We start from the raw sequence: 12,274 nt of genomic DNA, 5'->3' as shown, positions 1-12,274 counted from the left end.
TCGGAGGCGGATCCGGCTCGGGGCGTGACTACCTCTCACTCTCCGCCTCCCTGTTGCGCCCCTGGTCTGGTCTGGACCTCGGCGCACTACTTCCCCTCTCCTTTCTCCCACGATATGCCAGGCCCTGTCTGGACCCTGGTGTGGGAGACCCCGAACCTGGAGAAGGGCTGATGTCATGGTCTGGACTGGAGCCGCTGACCGGAGCTGGACTGGGCACCGGTGGAGCGGACTGCTCTGGCTCCGGAGTGGAGCCGCTGACCGGAGCTGGATCAGGCACCGTTGGAGCGGACTGCTCTGGCTCTGGAGTGGAGCAGCTGACCGGAGCTGGATCAGGCACCGTTGGAGCGGACTGCTCTGGCTCCGGAGTGGAGCAGCTGACCGGAGCTGGATCAGGCACCGGTGGAGTAGACTGCTCTGGCTCCGGAGTGGAGCCGCTGACCGGAGCTGGACTGGACCCCGGTGGAGTGGACTGCTCTGGCTCCGGAGTGGCGCAGCTGACCGGAGCTGGATCAGGCACCGTTGGAGCGGACTGCTCTGGCTCCGGAGTGGAGCAGCTGACCGGAGCTGGATCAGGCACCGGTGGAGTAGACTGCTCTGGCTCCGGAGTGGAGCCGCTGACCGGAGCTGGACTGGACCCCGGTGGAGTGGACTGCTCTGGCTCCGGAGTGGCGCAGCTGACCGGAGCTGGATCAGGCACCGGTGGAGCAGACTGCTCTGGCTCCGGAGTGGAGCAGCTGACCGGAGCTGGATCAGGCACCGGTGGAGCGGACTGCTCTGGCTCCGGAGTGGAACAGCTGACCGGAACTGGATCAGGCACCGGTGGAGCGGACTGCTCTGGCTCCGGAGTGGAGCAGCTGACCGGGCACGGGCCGTGCCGGACTGGACAAACGCATCACTGGTCTGGTGCGAGGAGCAGGCATGGGCCGGACCTGACTAGGAACACGCACCACTGGCTTGGTACAAGGGGCAGGAACGGGCCGGGCCGGACTGGTGACGCGCACCACTGGCTTGGTGCGAGGAGCAGGAACAGGCCGGGCCAGCGACGCGCACCACTGGCTTGGTGCGAGGAGCAGGAACAGGCCGGGCCGGACTGGCGACGCGCACCACTGGCTTGGTGCGAGGAGCATGCACGGGCCGGACCTGACTAGGAACACACACCACTGGCTTGGTGCGAGGAGCAGGAACAGGCCGGGCCGGCGACGCGCACCACTGGCTTGGTGCGAGGAGCAGGAACAGGCCGGGTCGGACTGGCGACGCGCACCACTGGCTTGGTGCGAGGAGCAGGAATAGGCCGGGCCGGGCTGGCGACGCGGACCACTGGCTTGGTGCGAGGAGCAGGAACGGGCCGGACCGGACTGTGAAGCCGGACCGGACTTTCGCACTACACGTGCGGGGCGCTGGCACAGGACGCACTGGGCTGTGCACGCGCACTGGCGATACAGTTCGTAGAACTGGCGCAGGATATGCGGGACCGAGCCGGCGTACTGGAGACCAGGAGCGTTGAGCCGGCACACCCCGTCCTGGCTGGATGCCCATCTTCGCACGGCACGTGCGTGGTGCAAGCACAGGACGTACAGGACTGTGCCGGCGCACTGGTGACACAGTACGTAGCTTCGCATAACACGGAGCTTGCCCAGTCATACGCCTCTTCGCGTGAGTACGGGGAGTTGGCTCTGCTCTAACCCTAGGCTCCGCCAACCACCCCGTGTGCCCCCAACATTTTTTTTCTTGGGCTGCTTCTCGGCCTTCCTCCTCGACCAGCCTCCTCCTTGTTGCCGTTGCTCCTCTCCTGCCTGGGCATCTAACTTAGCCCATGGTCCTTTCCCCGCAAATATCTCCTCCCATGACCACAAATTGGCCACCTGTGACATGGCCATCGTCTCCGCCTGGTTCACGCTGCTTGGTCCTCGTTTGGTGGGATCTTCTGTCACGTTCGTTTAATGACGGGACAGACCAAGGCGCAGCGTGATATACGTACATGTTTATTCAACTAAATAAACACACGACAAAACAAGAAATGAAACGAAACGTGAAGTCCTAAGGTATATACAACAAATCTTAACCGGAACAAGATCCCACAACTCAATAGTGCCAATAGGCTGCCTAAGTATGATCCCCAATCAGAGACAACGAGCGACAGCTGCCTCTGATTGGGAACCACACCGGCCAACATAGAAATAACCATCCTAGATAAACCACATAGAATATACACAAACAAAGAATACACACACCCTGACTCAACATATAAGAGTCCCCTGAGTCAGGGCGTGACAGGCGCAGGAGGGGATGGCTGCCGTTTTACGGGATCCTAACCAACTGTGCTATTTTGTGTGTTTTTTTGCATTGTTTGTAATTTATGTTGTACATAATGTTGCTGCTATCGTCTCTTATGACCGAAAAGAGGTTCTGGATATCAGAACAGCGATTACTCACCTCGAACTGGACGAAGGTTTTTTCTTTAATGAGTCCGACGCGAAGGATATACTGCTTCTCTGAGACCAGGCCCAAATCCCTGTCATTCACGTGAAGAAAAGACGGAAATACAGGGGGTGGAGATCGGGATGCCTTGTGAGAATTCGTCGGCGAGAGGGTAACCCGCCTCTACCATCCGTTCTATTGGCCAACGTGCAATCACTGGAAAATAAACTGGATGATCTCCGCTCGAGACTATCCTACCAACGGGACATTAAAAACGGTAATATCTTATGTTTCACTGAGTTGTGGCTGAACAACGACACGGATAATATTCAGTTGGCTGGGTTTTCCGTGCATCGGCAGGACAGAACAGCTACATCTGGTAAGACGAGGGGTGGGGGTGTGTGTCTATTTGTCAATAATAGCTGGTGCACGATGTGTAATATTTAGGAGGTCTCGAGGTATTGCTCACCTGAGGTAGAGTACCTCATGATAAACTGTAGACCACACTATCTACCAAGAAAGTTTTCATCTACATTTTTCGTAGCCGTCTATTTACCACCACAAACCGATGCTGGCACTAAGACCGCACTCAACGAGCTGTATAAGGCCATAAGCAAACAAGAAAATGCTCATCCAGAAGCGGCGCTCCTAGTGGCCGGGGAATTTAATGCAGGCAAACTTAAATCCGTTTTACCTCATTTCTACCAGCATGTGCAGCATGTGCAACCAGAGGAAAAACAACTATAGAACACCTTTTCTCCACACACAGAGATGCATTCAAAACTAAAGCAGGAAGTACCAGTCTCTCGCTCAATACGGAAGTGGTCAGATGACGCAGATGCTACGCTACAGGACTGTTTTGCTAGCACAGACTGGAATATGCTCTGTGATTCATCCAATGGCATTGAGGAGTATACCACCTCAGTCACCGGCTTCATCAATAAGTGCATCGACGAAGTCGCCCCCACAGTGACCGTACGTACATATCCCAATCAGAAGCCATGGATTACAGGCAACATCCGCACCGAGCTAAAGGCTAGAGCTGCCGCTTTCAAGGAGCGGGACACTAATCCGGACGCTTATAAGAAATCCCGCTATGCCCTCAGACGAACCATCAAACAGGCAAAGCGTCAATACAGGACTAAGATTGAATCCTACTACACTGGCTCTGACGCTCATCGGATGTGGCAGGGCCCGCAAACTATTACTGAATACAAAGGGAAACCCAGCCGCGAGCTGCCCAGTGACGCGAGCCTATGAGACGAGCTACATGCCTTTTATGCTCGCTTCGAGGCAAGCAACACTGAAGCATGCATGAGAGCACCAGCTGTTCCTGTCACGCTCTCCATTGCCGATGTGAGCAAGACCTTTAAACAGGTAAAAGTTCACAAGGCGGATTACCAGGACATGTATTCAGAGCATGCGCGGACCAACTGGCAAGTGTCTTTCACTGACATTTTCAACCTCTCCCTGACCAAATCTGTAACACCTACATGTTTCAAGCAGACCACCATAGTCAGTGTGCCCAAGAAATCGAAGGTAACCTGCCTAAATGGCTACCGCCCCGTAGCACTCACGTCGGTAGCCATGAAGTGCTTTGAAAGGCTGGTCATGGCTCACATCAACACCATCATCCCGGAAAGCCTAGACCCACTCCAATTCGCACACCGCCCCAACAAATCCACAGATGACACAATCTCAATCGCACTCCACACTGCCCTTTCCCACCTGGACAAAAGGAACACCTATGAACAGAGTTCAACACCATAGTGCCCACAAACCTCATCACTAAGCTAAGGACCCTGGGACTAAACACCCCCCCCCCCCCCCCCCCCCCTGCAACTGGATCCTGGACTTCCTCACAGGCCGCCCCCAGGTCGTAAAGGTAGGCAACAACACATCTGCCACGCTGATCCTCAACACGGGGGCCCCTCAGGGGTGTGTGCTAAGTCCCCTCCTGTACTCCTTGTTCACCCACAACTGTGTGGCCAAGAATGACTCCAACACCATCATTAAGTTTGCTGACGACTATCAGTGGTACGCCTGATCACTGACAACGATGAGACAGCCTATAGAGAGGTCGTCAGAGACCTGGCAGTGTGGTGCCAGGACAACAACCTCTCCCTCAACATGAACAAGACAAAGGAGATGATAATGGACTACAGAAAACGGAGGGCCGAACATGCCTCCATTCACATCGACGGGGCTGTAGTGGAGCGGGTCGAGAGTTTCAAGTTCCTTGGTGTCCACATCACCAACAAACTATCATTGTCCAAACACACCAAGACAGTCGTGAAGAGAGCATGACAACACCTTTTCCCCCTCAGGAGACTGAAAAGATTTGGCATGGGTCCCCAGATCCTCAAACAGTTCTACAGCTGCACCATCGAGAGCATCCTGACCGGTTGCATCACCGCCTGGTATGGCAACTACTCGGCATCCGACCGTAATGCGCTACAGAGGGTAGTGCGTACGGCCCAGTACATCACTGGGGCCAAGCTTCCTGCCATCCAGGACCTACAGTGGGGAGAACAAGTATTTGATACACTGCCGATTTTGCAGATTTTCCTACTTACAAAGCATGTAGAGGTCTGTATTTTTTATCATAGGTACACTTCAACTGTGAGAGACGGAATCTAAAAAATCCAGAAAATCACATTGTATGATTTTTAAGTAATTAATTTGCATTTTATTGCATGACATAAGTATTTGATACATCAGAAAAGCAGAACTTTATATTTGGTACAGAAACCTTTGTTTGCAATTACAGAGATCATACGTTTCCTGTAGGTCTTGACCAGGTTTGCACACACTGCAGCAGGGATTTTGGCCTACTCCTCCATACAGACCTTCTCCAGATCCTTCAGGTTTCGGGGCTGTCGCTGGGCAATACGGACTTTCAGCTCCCTCCAAAGATTTTCTATTGGGTTTAGATCTGGAGACTGGCTAGGCCACTCCAGGACCTTGAGTTGCTTCTTACGGAGCCACTCCTTAGTTGCCCTGGCTGCGTGTTTCGGGTCGTTGTCATGCTGGAAGACCCAGCCACGACCCATCTTCAATGCTCTTACTGAGGGAAGGAGGTTGTTGGCCAAGATCTCGCGATACATGGCCCCATCCATCCTCCCCTCAATACGGTGCAGTCATCCTGTCCCCTTTGCAGAAAAGCATCACCAAAGAATGATGTTTCCACCTCTATGCTTCACGGTTGGGATGGTGTTCTTGGGGTTGTACTCATCCTTCTTCTTCCTCCAAACACGGCGAGTGGAGTTTAGACCAAAAAACTATATTTTTGTCTCATCAGACCACAAGATCTTCTCCCATTACTCCTCTGGATCATCCAGATGGTCATTGGCAAACTTCAGACGGGCCTGGACATGCGCTGGCTTGAGCAGGGGGACCTTGCGTGCGCTGCAGGATTCTGTAGTGTATTACTAATGGTTTTCTTTGAGACTGTGGTCCCAGCTCTCTTCAGGTCATTGACCAGGTCCTGCCGTGTAGTTCTGGGCTGATCCCTCACCTTCCTCATGATCATTGATGCCCCACGAGATGAGATCTTGCATGGAGCCCCAGACCGAGGGTGATTGACCGTCATCTTGAACTTCTTCCATTTTCTAATAATTGCGCCAACAGTTGTTGCCTTCTCACCAAGCTGCTTGCCTATTGTCCTGTAGCCCATCCCAGCCTTGTGCAGGTCTACAATTTTATCCCTGATGTCCTTACACAGCTCTCTGGTCTTGGCCATTGTGGAGAGGTTGGAGTCTGTTTGATTGAGTGTGTGGACAGGTGTCTTTTATACAGGTAATGAGTTCAAACAGGTGCAGTTAATACAGGTAATGAGTGGAGAACAGGAGGGCTTCTTAAAGAAAAACTAACAGATCTGTGAGAGCCGGAATTCTTACTGGTTGGTAGGTGATCAAATACTTATGTCATGCAATAAAATGCAAATGAATTACTTAAAAATCATACAATGTGATTTTCTGGATTTTTGTTTTAGATTCCGCCTCTCACAGTTGAAGTGTACATATGATAAAAATTATAGACCTCTACATGCTTTGTAAGTAGGAAAACCTGCAAAATCGGCAGTGTATCAAATACTTGTTCTCCCCACTGTATATACTAGGTGGTGTCAGAGGAAGGCCAAAAAAATTGTCAAAGACTCCAGTCACCCAAGTCATAGACTGTTCTCTCTACTACCGCACGGCAAGCGGTACCGGAATGCCAAGTCTAGGTCCAAAAGGCTCATTAACAGCTTCTACCACCAAGCCATAAGACTGCTGAACAATTAATAAAATGGCCACCCGGACTATTTACATTGACACCCCCCCTACATGTCCAAATTACCTCAACTAACCTGTACCCCCGCATATTGACTCGGTCCTGGTACCCCCTGTATATAGCCCCGGTATAGTTATTTTATTGTTACTTTTTTTTTTTTTTTACTTTAGTTTATTTAGTAAATATTTTCTTAACTTTATTTCTTGAACTGCATTGTTGGTTAACGGCTTGTAAGTAAGCATTTCATGGTAAGGTCTACACCTGTTGTATTCGGCTGTCACGATCGTCGACTGAAGACACGGACCAAGGCGCAGCGTGATAAGCGTACATTTTATTTCAGTACACAACACAAACAAAACAATAAAAACTAACGATACGTGAAGTCCTGAGGTTACAACACCAAAACAAACCTTACGGATCAAGATCCCACAAATAAACTGGTGCCAACAGAATCCTTACTTCTCATGCCATTCTGCTTCTTTGCTGTAAGATTGCAATATGTTAGGTCTTCAACTATTTACCACATGGTGCATCTGAAACATCAAAGCGGCTAACTTTATATTAAAAAACAAGTCTGAAGCACTGGGGGTGTTGCGTGCATCTCCCTAGTGGAGACAGCATACTCACCACCCATCATGCAGACACTGGTTGATTTAACATTGTTTTCACGTCCTTTCAATGAAATTACTTTCAACCAACGTGGAATAGACGTTGAATTGACATTTGTGCCCAGGGGGCAGGGTCCAGGGTCATTGACATTCAGGTGATGACAAAGTAATAACATACAAAAGGAAAACAAAAAGGCATACCAAACGAAAAGGATTAAACTACATGTGGGAAAACCCTGCTGGGTCGGGGAGGCTACTCGATCAGCCTCAGATCAGCAATCACCAGTCAATCTTCTTCTTCATCTATAGTATTATGGTGGTACGCAGACATTCGTTAGAGGTGCATGCCGCCACCTACTGTGTGGGCTGTGTCCGCCTACTGTTCTGGTGTGTGAATTCATTACACTTCGTGATACAAAAAGGGAAGTGGGGAAAAGGGAATAAAAATTGCCCTACCAACTAACCCTACACCCATTCAAACCTCACCACTATCACCAGTCAATCACTCACGCCTGTGAGCTATCACTCCTTGTTAATCCACTCTGAACATCTGCTCCAGCTGTCGCTGCCCATAAGGGTGGGATAGCATAGTGGAAATGGTCTGTCCAGCTATGGCCTAACTACTTCCCTATATCTATTTTTAACAATACAGGCAATTCATTAGCTGAAATTAGATGCTATTGCAACTTATGAAACCTGGCCATCACAAGCTTTGTAGTGTGTCTAGGACTACAATTTCAAGTGTCTCCCTTGTTCCTTCCAATTTCCAATGGTGGTCATTGGTAGATGTAAAATTGACACCCAGGTTTCAGCTGATGTGTCGCTGACAGAGATAACTACACAATGAAAATTATGGCATAATGGAGGCCCTTTTTTCTTTTTGGCAGGCAAGCTATGGATATAATTTCTGACACTGACAGTGACAGGTAAAATGTATTTCATCAGTCTTTCAAAGTCAATTTGAGATGGAAGGGAAAAAATGAGACCATGGTGCATAACACAGACTTTTTTAATAGAATTCATTTATAACAAATGGAACTTGTGTCAGCAAAGAACTGATTTTCATACAGACTTCTTTCGCCACCAATGTAACCTAATTAAGAAAATAAAAAGCACTCCTTTCATTCAGAAAAAAAAAACAGTTTACACTTACAACTAATAAGAGGTAATTGTATGATTCTTTTAACAAGCCTTTTTTTTTTTTTTTTACAATTTCATTAATTAATTTCAGTCTATGCATCCAGACGAGAGATAGATAGAGAGCAGAGAGAACACAACGTTTATTTTTGTAATGACACTCCAAGCTTGAATGGCGAAGCCACGTTAGTTAATAACAGATGGTTGGGACAAATTTCTGAAAGTCGTGTTCTGCAGTAATCACGGCACCAGAATGGATGCTCTTTTTGCCACAATTTTTTTTTTGTCTTTTTCAAAGTCAATCCTTTTTATGTGTTATTTACATACACACAAAGTGAACGTTGAAGGAGATTCTTACAGATAGGTTCAAGTAATATATTATTGGGTTCAGAATCAATAGGGCAGTGCATAGTACAAAGATAAAGAAAGTGCAATTCTTCCTATTAGGCCGGCTGTGGCCATTCTGCAATGTTTCACCATGCATAATGAAAATCAAGATGGGAAAACAAAATGAAAGTTGTGGATCAGTTAATGTGCACAGACTGCTGAACTAAGTACATAAAATGTGGCATCGAGGTTAAATAATAGTAGCACTTTTATACTGTTATGACAAAAGAGTTGAAAAAAAGCAACTAATAAAAAAAACTAAACTATTTAGCTGCTTGAAATAAAAAGGGAAAACAAGCACCTGGAATGCACATCCACAAAGCCATCAAAGAGAGCGAGGGTCAAATAAAAGACGGGTCCAAATGATATGTTGTGTCCTCAACCCAAAAAACGTAGGTTACTGTAGAAGTACATCATCTGCAATAGCAGACGTAAAACACAATTAAGTACTGTCAGATTTGTAACACTAACTGGTCCAACAATTTATAATTGCAAATACATGTATCAGTCGAATACTTTCAAGCCTAAGGCATAGTGAAGGGACCCTTTAGCTAAGTGTCTATACTGTACACTGTGTCTATACACTCTGTTTGCTGGAGTCTGTTTGACTCATTGTAAATAGAGAAAGTGCTTTTCACTTTCAAGGTCAGTAAAAGCTCATCAACTCCGCAAATTGTCCCATGATGCATGTCTTTGTTGACAACAGGCATGTGGCTTTGACTCCCTTAATTTTCCTAAAATTGTTAATAGTCCTAGTTTGTTTAAAATGCATATTGACTGCTTGCCTCTCTTTGAATATACATCTATCCCAATTAAGTGCTGGATCTTTCTATAGATTTAAGAACTTGAAATGAGTACAAAAGGACGAGGGGGGGGGTATACATTGGTCTCCTTACCATAGAATGCTCTGCTATTATTTTATTTTTTTCACTGAGCCACAAGGCCACAGAAACTGAAAATAGGAGCCTTGCCATGTACGTATTTGCATATATAATTTCATATTATGTAACAAATGAATACTTAAGATAAAAATGAAATATACAGTTATATGTACTATATGCATGGACTACTCAAATATTACAATAATGAGTTAAATGAACGTTATAAAAAACAGACAGAAATATAAGGCACTCTAAATGCAAAATGAAAACGTTGTTGAGCGTTTGAACACCTCAAGAAGAAAGTGACGTCTTTGTACCTTGTCCTATTGTATGGAACAATGACTTAGTCTAAGCGACCCCCTGCTATGGAACTACAAACTGTATGAGCGTATCTAAATGCACTGGTGATACGTCGAGTGACACATGATGTTCCCCACCTACACGCCTCACCACAACAACAATGTCATGACCAACAAAGTATCCATATGAACCCTATCTATAATACACCTATTTATTGCACAAGAAAAGATGCACTGAATCAGAATACGTTTTGTCCTACCGATGTGCATTCCAGTGAAAAATCTCTTTATTTCCCCAAAGTATAGAAATCTCATTGTGGAAGCATTCATATACAATCCATTCGTTTTATATATCGCCATAAATGATGTACTTTATTTCAGTATACATATGTTATAGGTTATGATCATATTATAATTAATATACCATTCATATCTGTCATCTTCTGTATACCATAAATATGTATATATCATATCATGTATCTTATCCATCAGGTGCTCATCTTTTACCTTCATTCTAACATGGAAGAACTAAGATAATCGGTAGCAGCAGCTTCATACTTTGCTCATCCCTGTTGATTCCACAAAGCCCCAGTTTATCGCATGAGTGTGTAAGTAAGCTATTGTGTATCCGATATTGGACAAATAAGACAAAACGAAAAAATGAAAAACCCTGTAACAAAGTCAACATTTGGTAGTGTGAATACAGGACTGCACAGATTGAGACAAACCAACCAAAAAAATTAGTTCTACAGCTTAAAAAAATACAACTCGGAAGACAAAAGTGAACGATTACGCAAATACTTTGTTTGATTCACTTTGTCGAGTGATACGTTTTGTTAAAAAAAGGAAATCAAATTTCACACAGTTTAAAATAAAGCACATATCAACTGTATAATAAAGTACTAAAAAACTAAATCAATAGGTTTTATTTGTTTCATATATCTTTAAACATTCCCCCTTCCCTCCAATTCTTTAAATGATGAACGTTGCGACAGGAAACAGGGTATTTTTTCATAGTGGACCAAGCACTGGTGTCTTCTTTTTCGATGGGTCGTTGTCTCTGTGTAGTTTGATTGTGGAACAGAAATGTCTCTTTACAATGTGCATCAAGTTTTAAGCCATTCTGTGTGCCTCCATTTCTCTCTCTTGTGGTTCGTAATATGATGCATTACTTGTTGATGTAATAGTACGTTGTGTTATTATTTTGTTTGTGTTTCTTTCAGTTTTTTTTTACCCAAGACGAATCCTTGAAGCAACAGAAGAAAAAAAAAATTCCATAAGATGCTTCAACAGTCAGGATTCCCTCTCTGTTTCCCGTGTCAGGATGAGTTCCATGGGTTTTGGGAAACACTTGGTCCTCCAGGAATAATCTTTATGAATTTTTTGAAATGTTTGTGTCTCACGTCCAACATTTAGGGCTCTTTTCAATCAGATCTGCTTTAACCGACATCCGCATAGCGGTTGTTTTGACGGTGTTGGAGGTGGAACTGCATTAGATCTGTCAAATCCACAAGTGGCTCCCGGCATTATACCTAAAGCGGACATTGCCATTGGCTGCATGGAGTTGCATTAAGATGAATCCCATGCAGCCTTGTTTACAAGTTCGAACACTGGAATGTGAGATGTAATCTACACCTCCATTAGGAAGATAGAAATCCTCATTTTTCGTTTAATGATTTTTCAATTTTACTGCATTTATTTCTATATAGCCTATTTCTCGTTCTGAACTTCTAACGTGAGTGGGGTGGGTGTGGCTTTGTGACAATGATCGCAAGAGCAGCTGCTCACCGATTTGACTGCTCCAACACAGTTCCACCTCCGACACCGCCAAAACATGCGCTATGCGGGGATCTGCTATCGCTGGTTAACGCTTGATCTGATTGAATCTAGGCCTAAATTGAGTCTTTAGCTAGGAGTTAAGAAGTGCTTTCTCAAGCAGGAAATTATGGCTCAGAAGAGAGGCTCGCTGGGGTTGTCCAAGGGCCTTCTGCTTTTCCTCAGGGACTCTTACGTTGCATAGTGGTCAAAGCTTCCAAGGTATTCCAAGCCAGCTCTGTAACAGAACTGGTACTGATCCTGAGGAGAAAGGAGAGAAAGAAAATTAGTCCAAACTGTTTGTCACCATTTTCCAACCAGGTCCAATTTATTTCTCTGTCTAGCTGTCTTTCTTTACTGTCTCTCTCAATATGTGATCTTTAGTTTCCTTGGCCTCAATCGTTCTCTCTTTCTCGGTCTGCCATGTTCACATTTTCATTTGCCGCTGCTCAGA

General features: G+C 46.1%; 1 protein-coding gene across 5 annotated transcripts in view; it reads right to left on the bottom strand.

Annotated features, from left to right (window-relative positions):
• Nucleotides 1–8,292: 8,292 nt before the first annotated feature.
• LOC311132985 (receptor-type tyrosine-protein phosphatase delta-like) overlaps nt 8,293–12,274 on the bottom strand; it is a 121,560-nt gene continuing 117,578 nt past the window's right edge. For all 5 annotated transcript variants that reach the window (XM_084166390.1, XM_084166393.1, XM_084166391.1 and 2 more), the window contains one exon: nt 8,293–12,081. In XM_084166390.1, coding sequence (XP_084022516.1) covers nt 12,013–12,081 — 69 coding nt within the window. In that variant the 3' untranslated portion in view covers nt 8,293–12,012. The remainder of the gene's footprint in view (nt 12,082–12,274) is intronic.

Source organism: Coregonus lavaretus (genome assembly GCF_964263955.1).
Source record: "Coregonus lavaretus genome assembly, chromosome: 7".
In the NCBI taxonomy this organism is placed as follows: Eukaryota; Metazoa; Chordata; class Actinopteri; order Salmoniformes; family Salmonidae; genus Coregonus; species Coregonus lavaretus.
The sequence above is the reverse complement of the archived record's forward strand: the minus strand, read 5'-3'. Positions and strand labels throughout refer to the sequence as shown.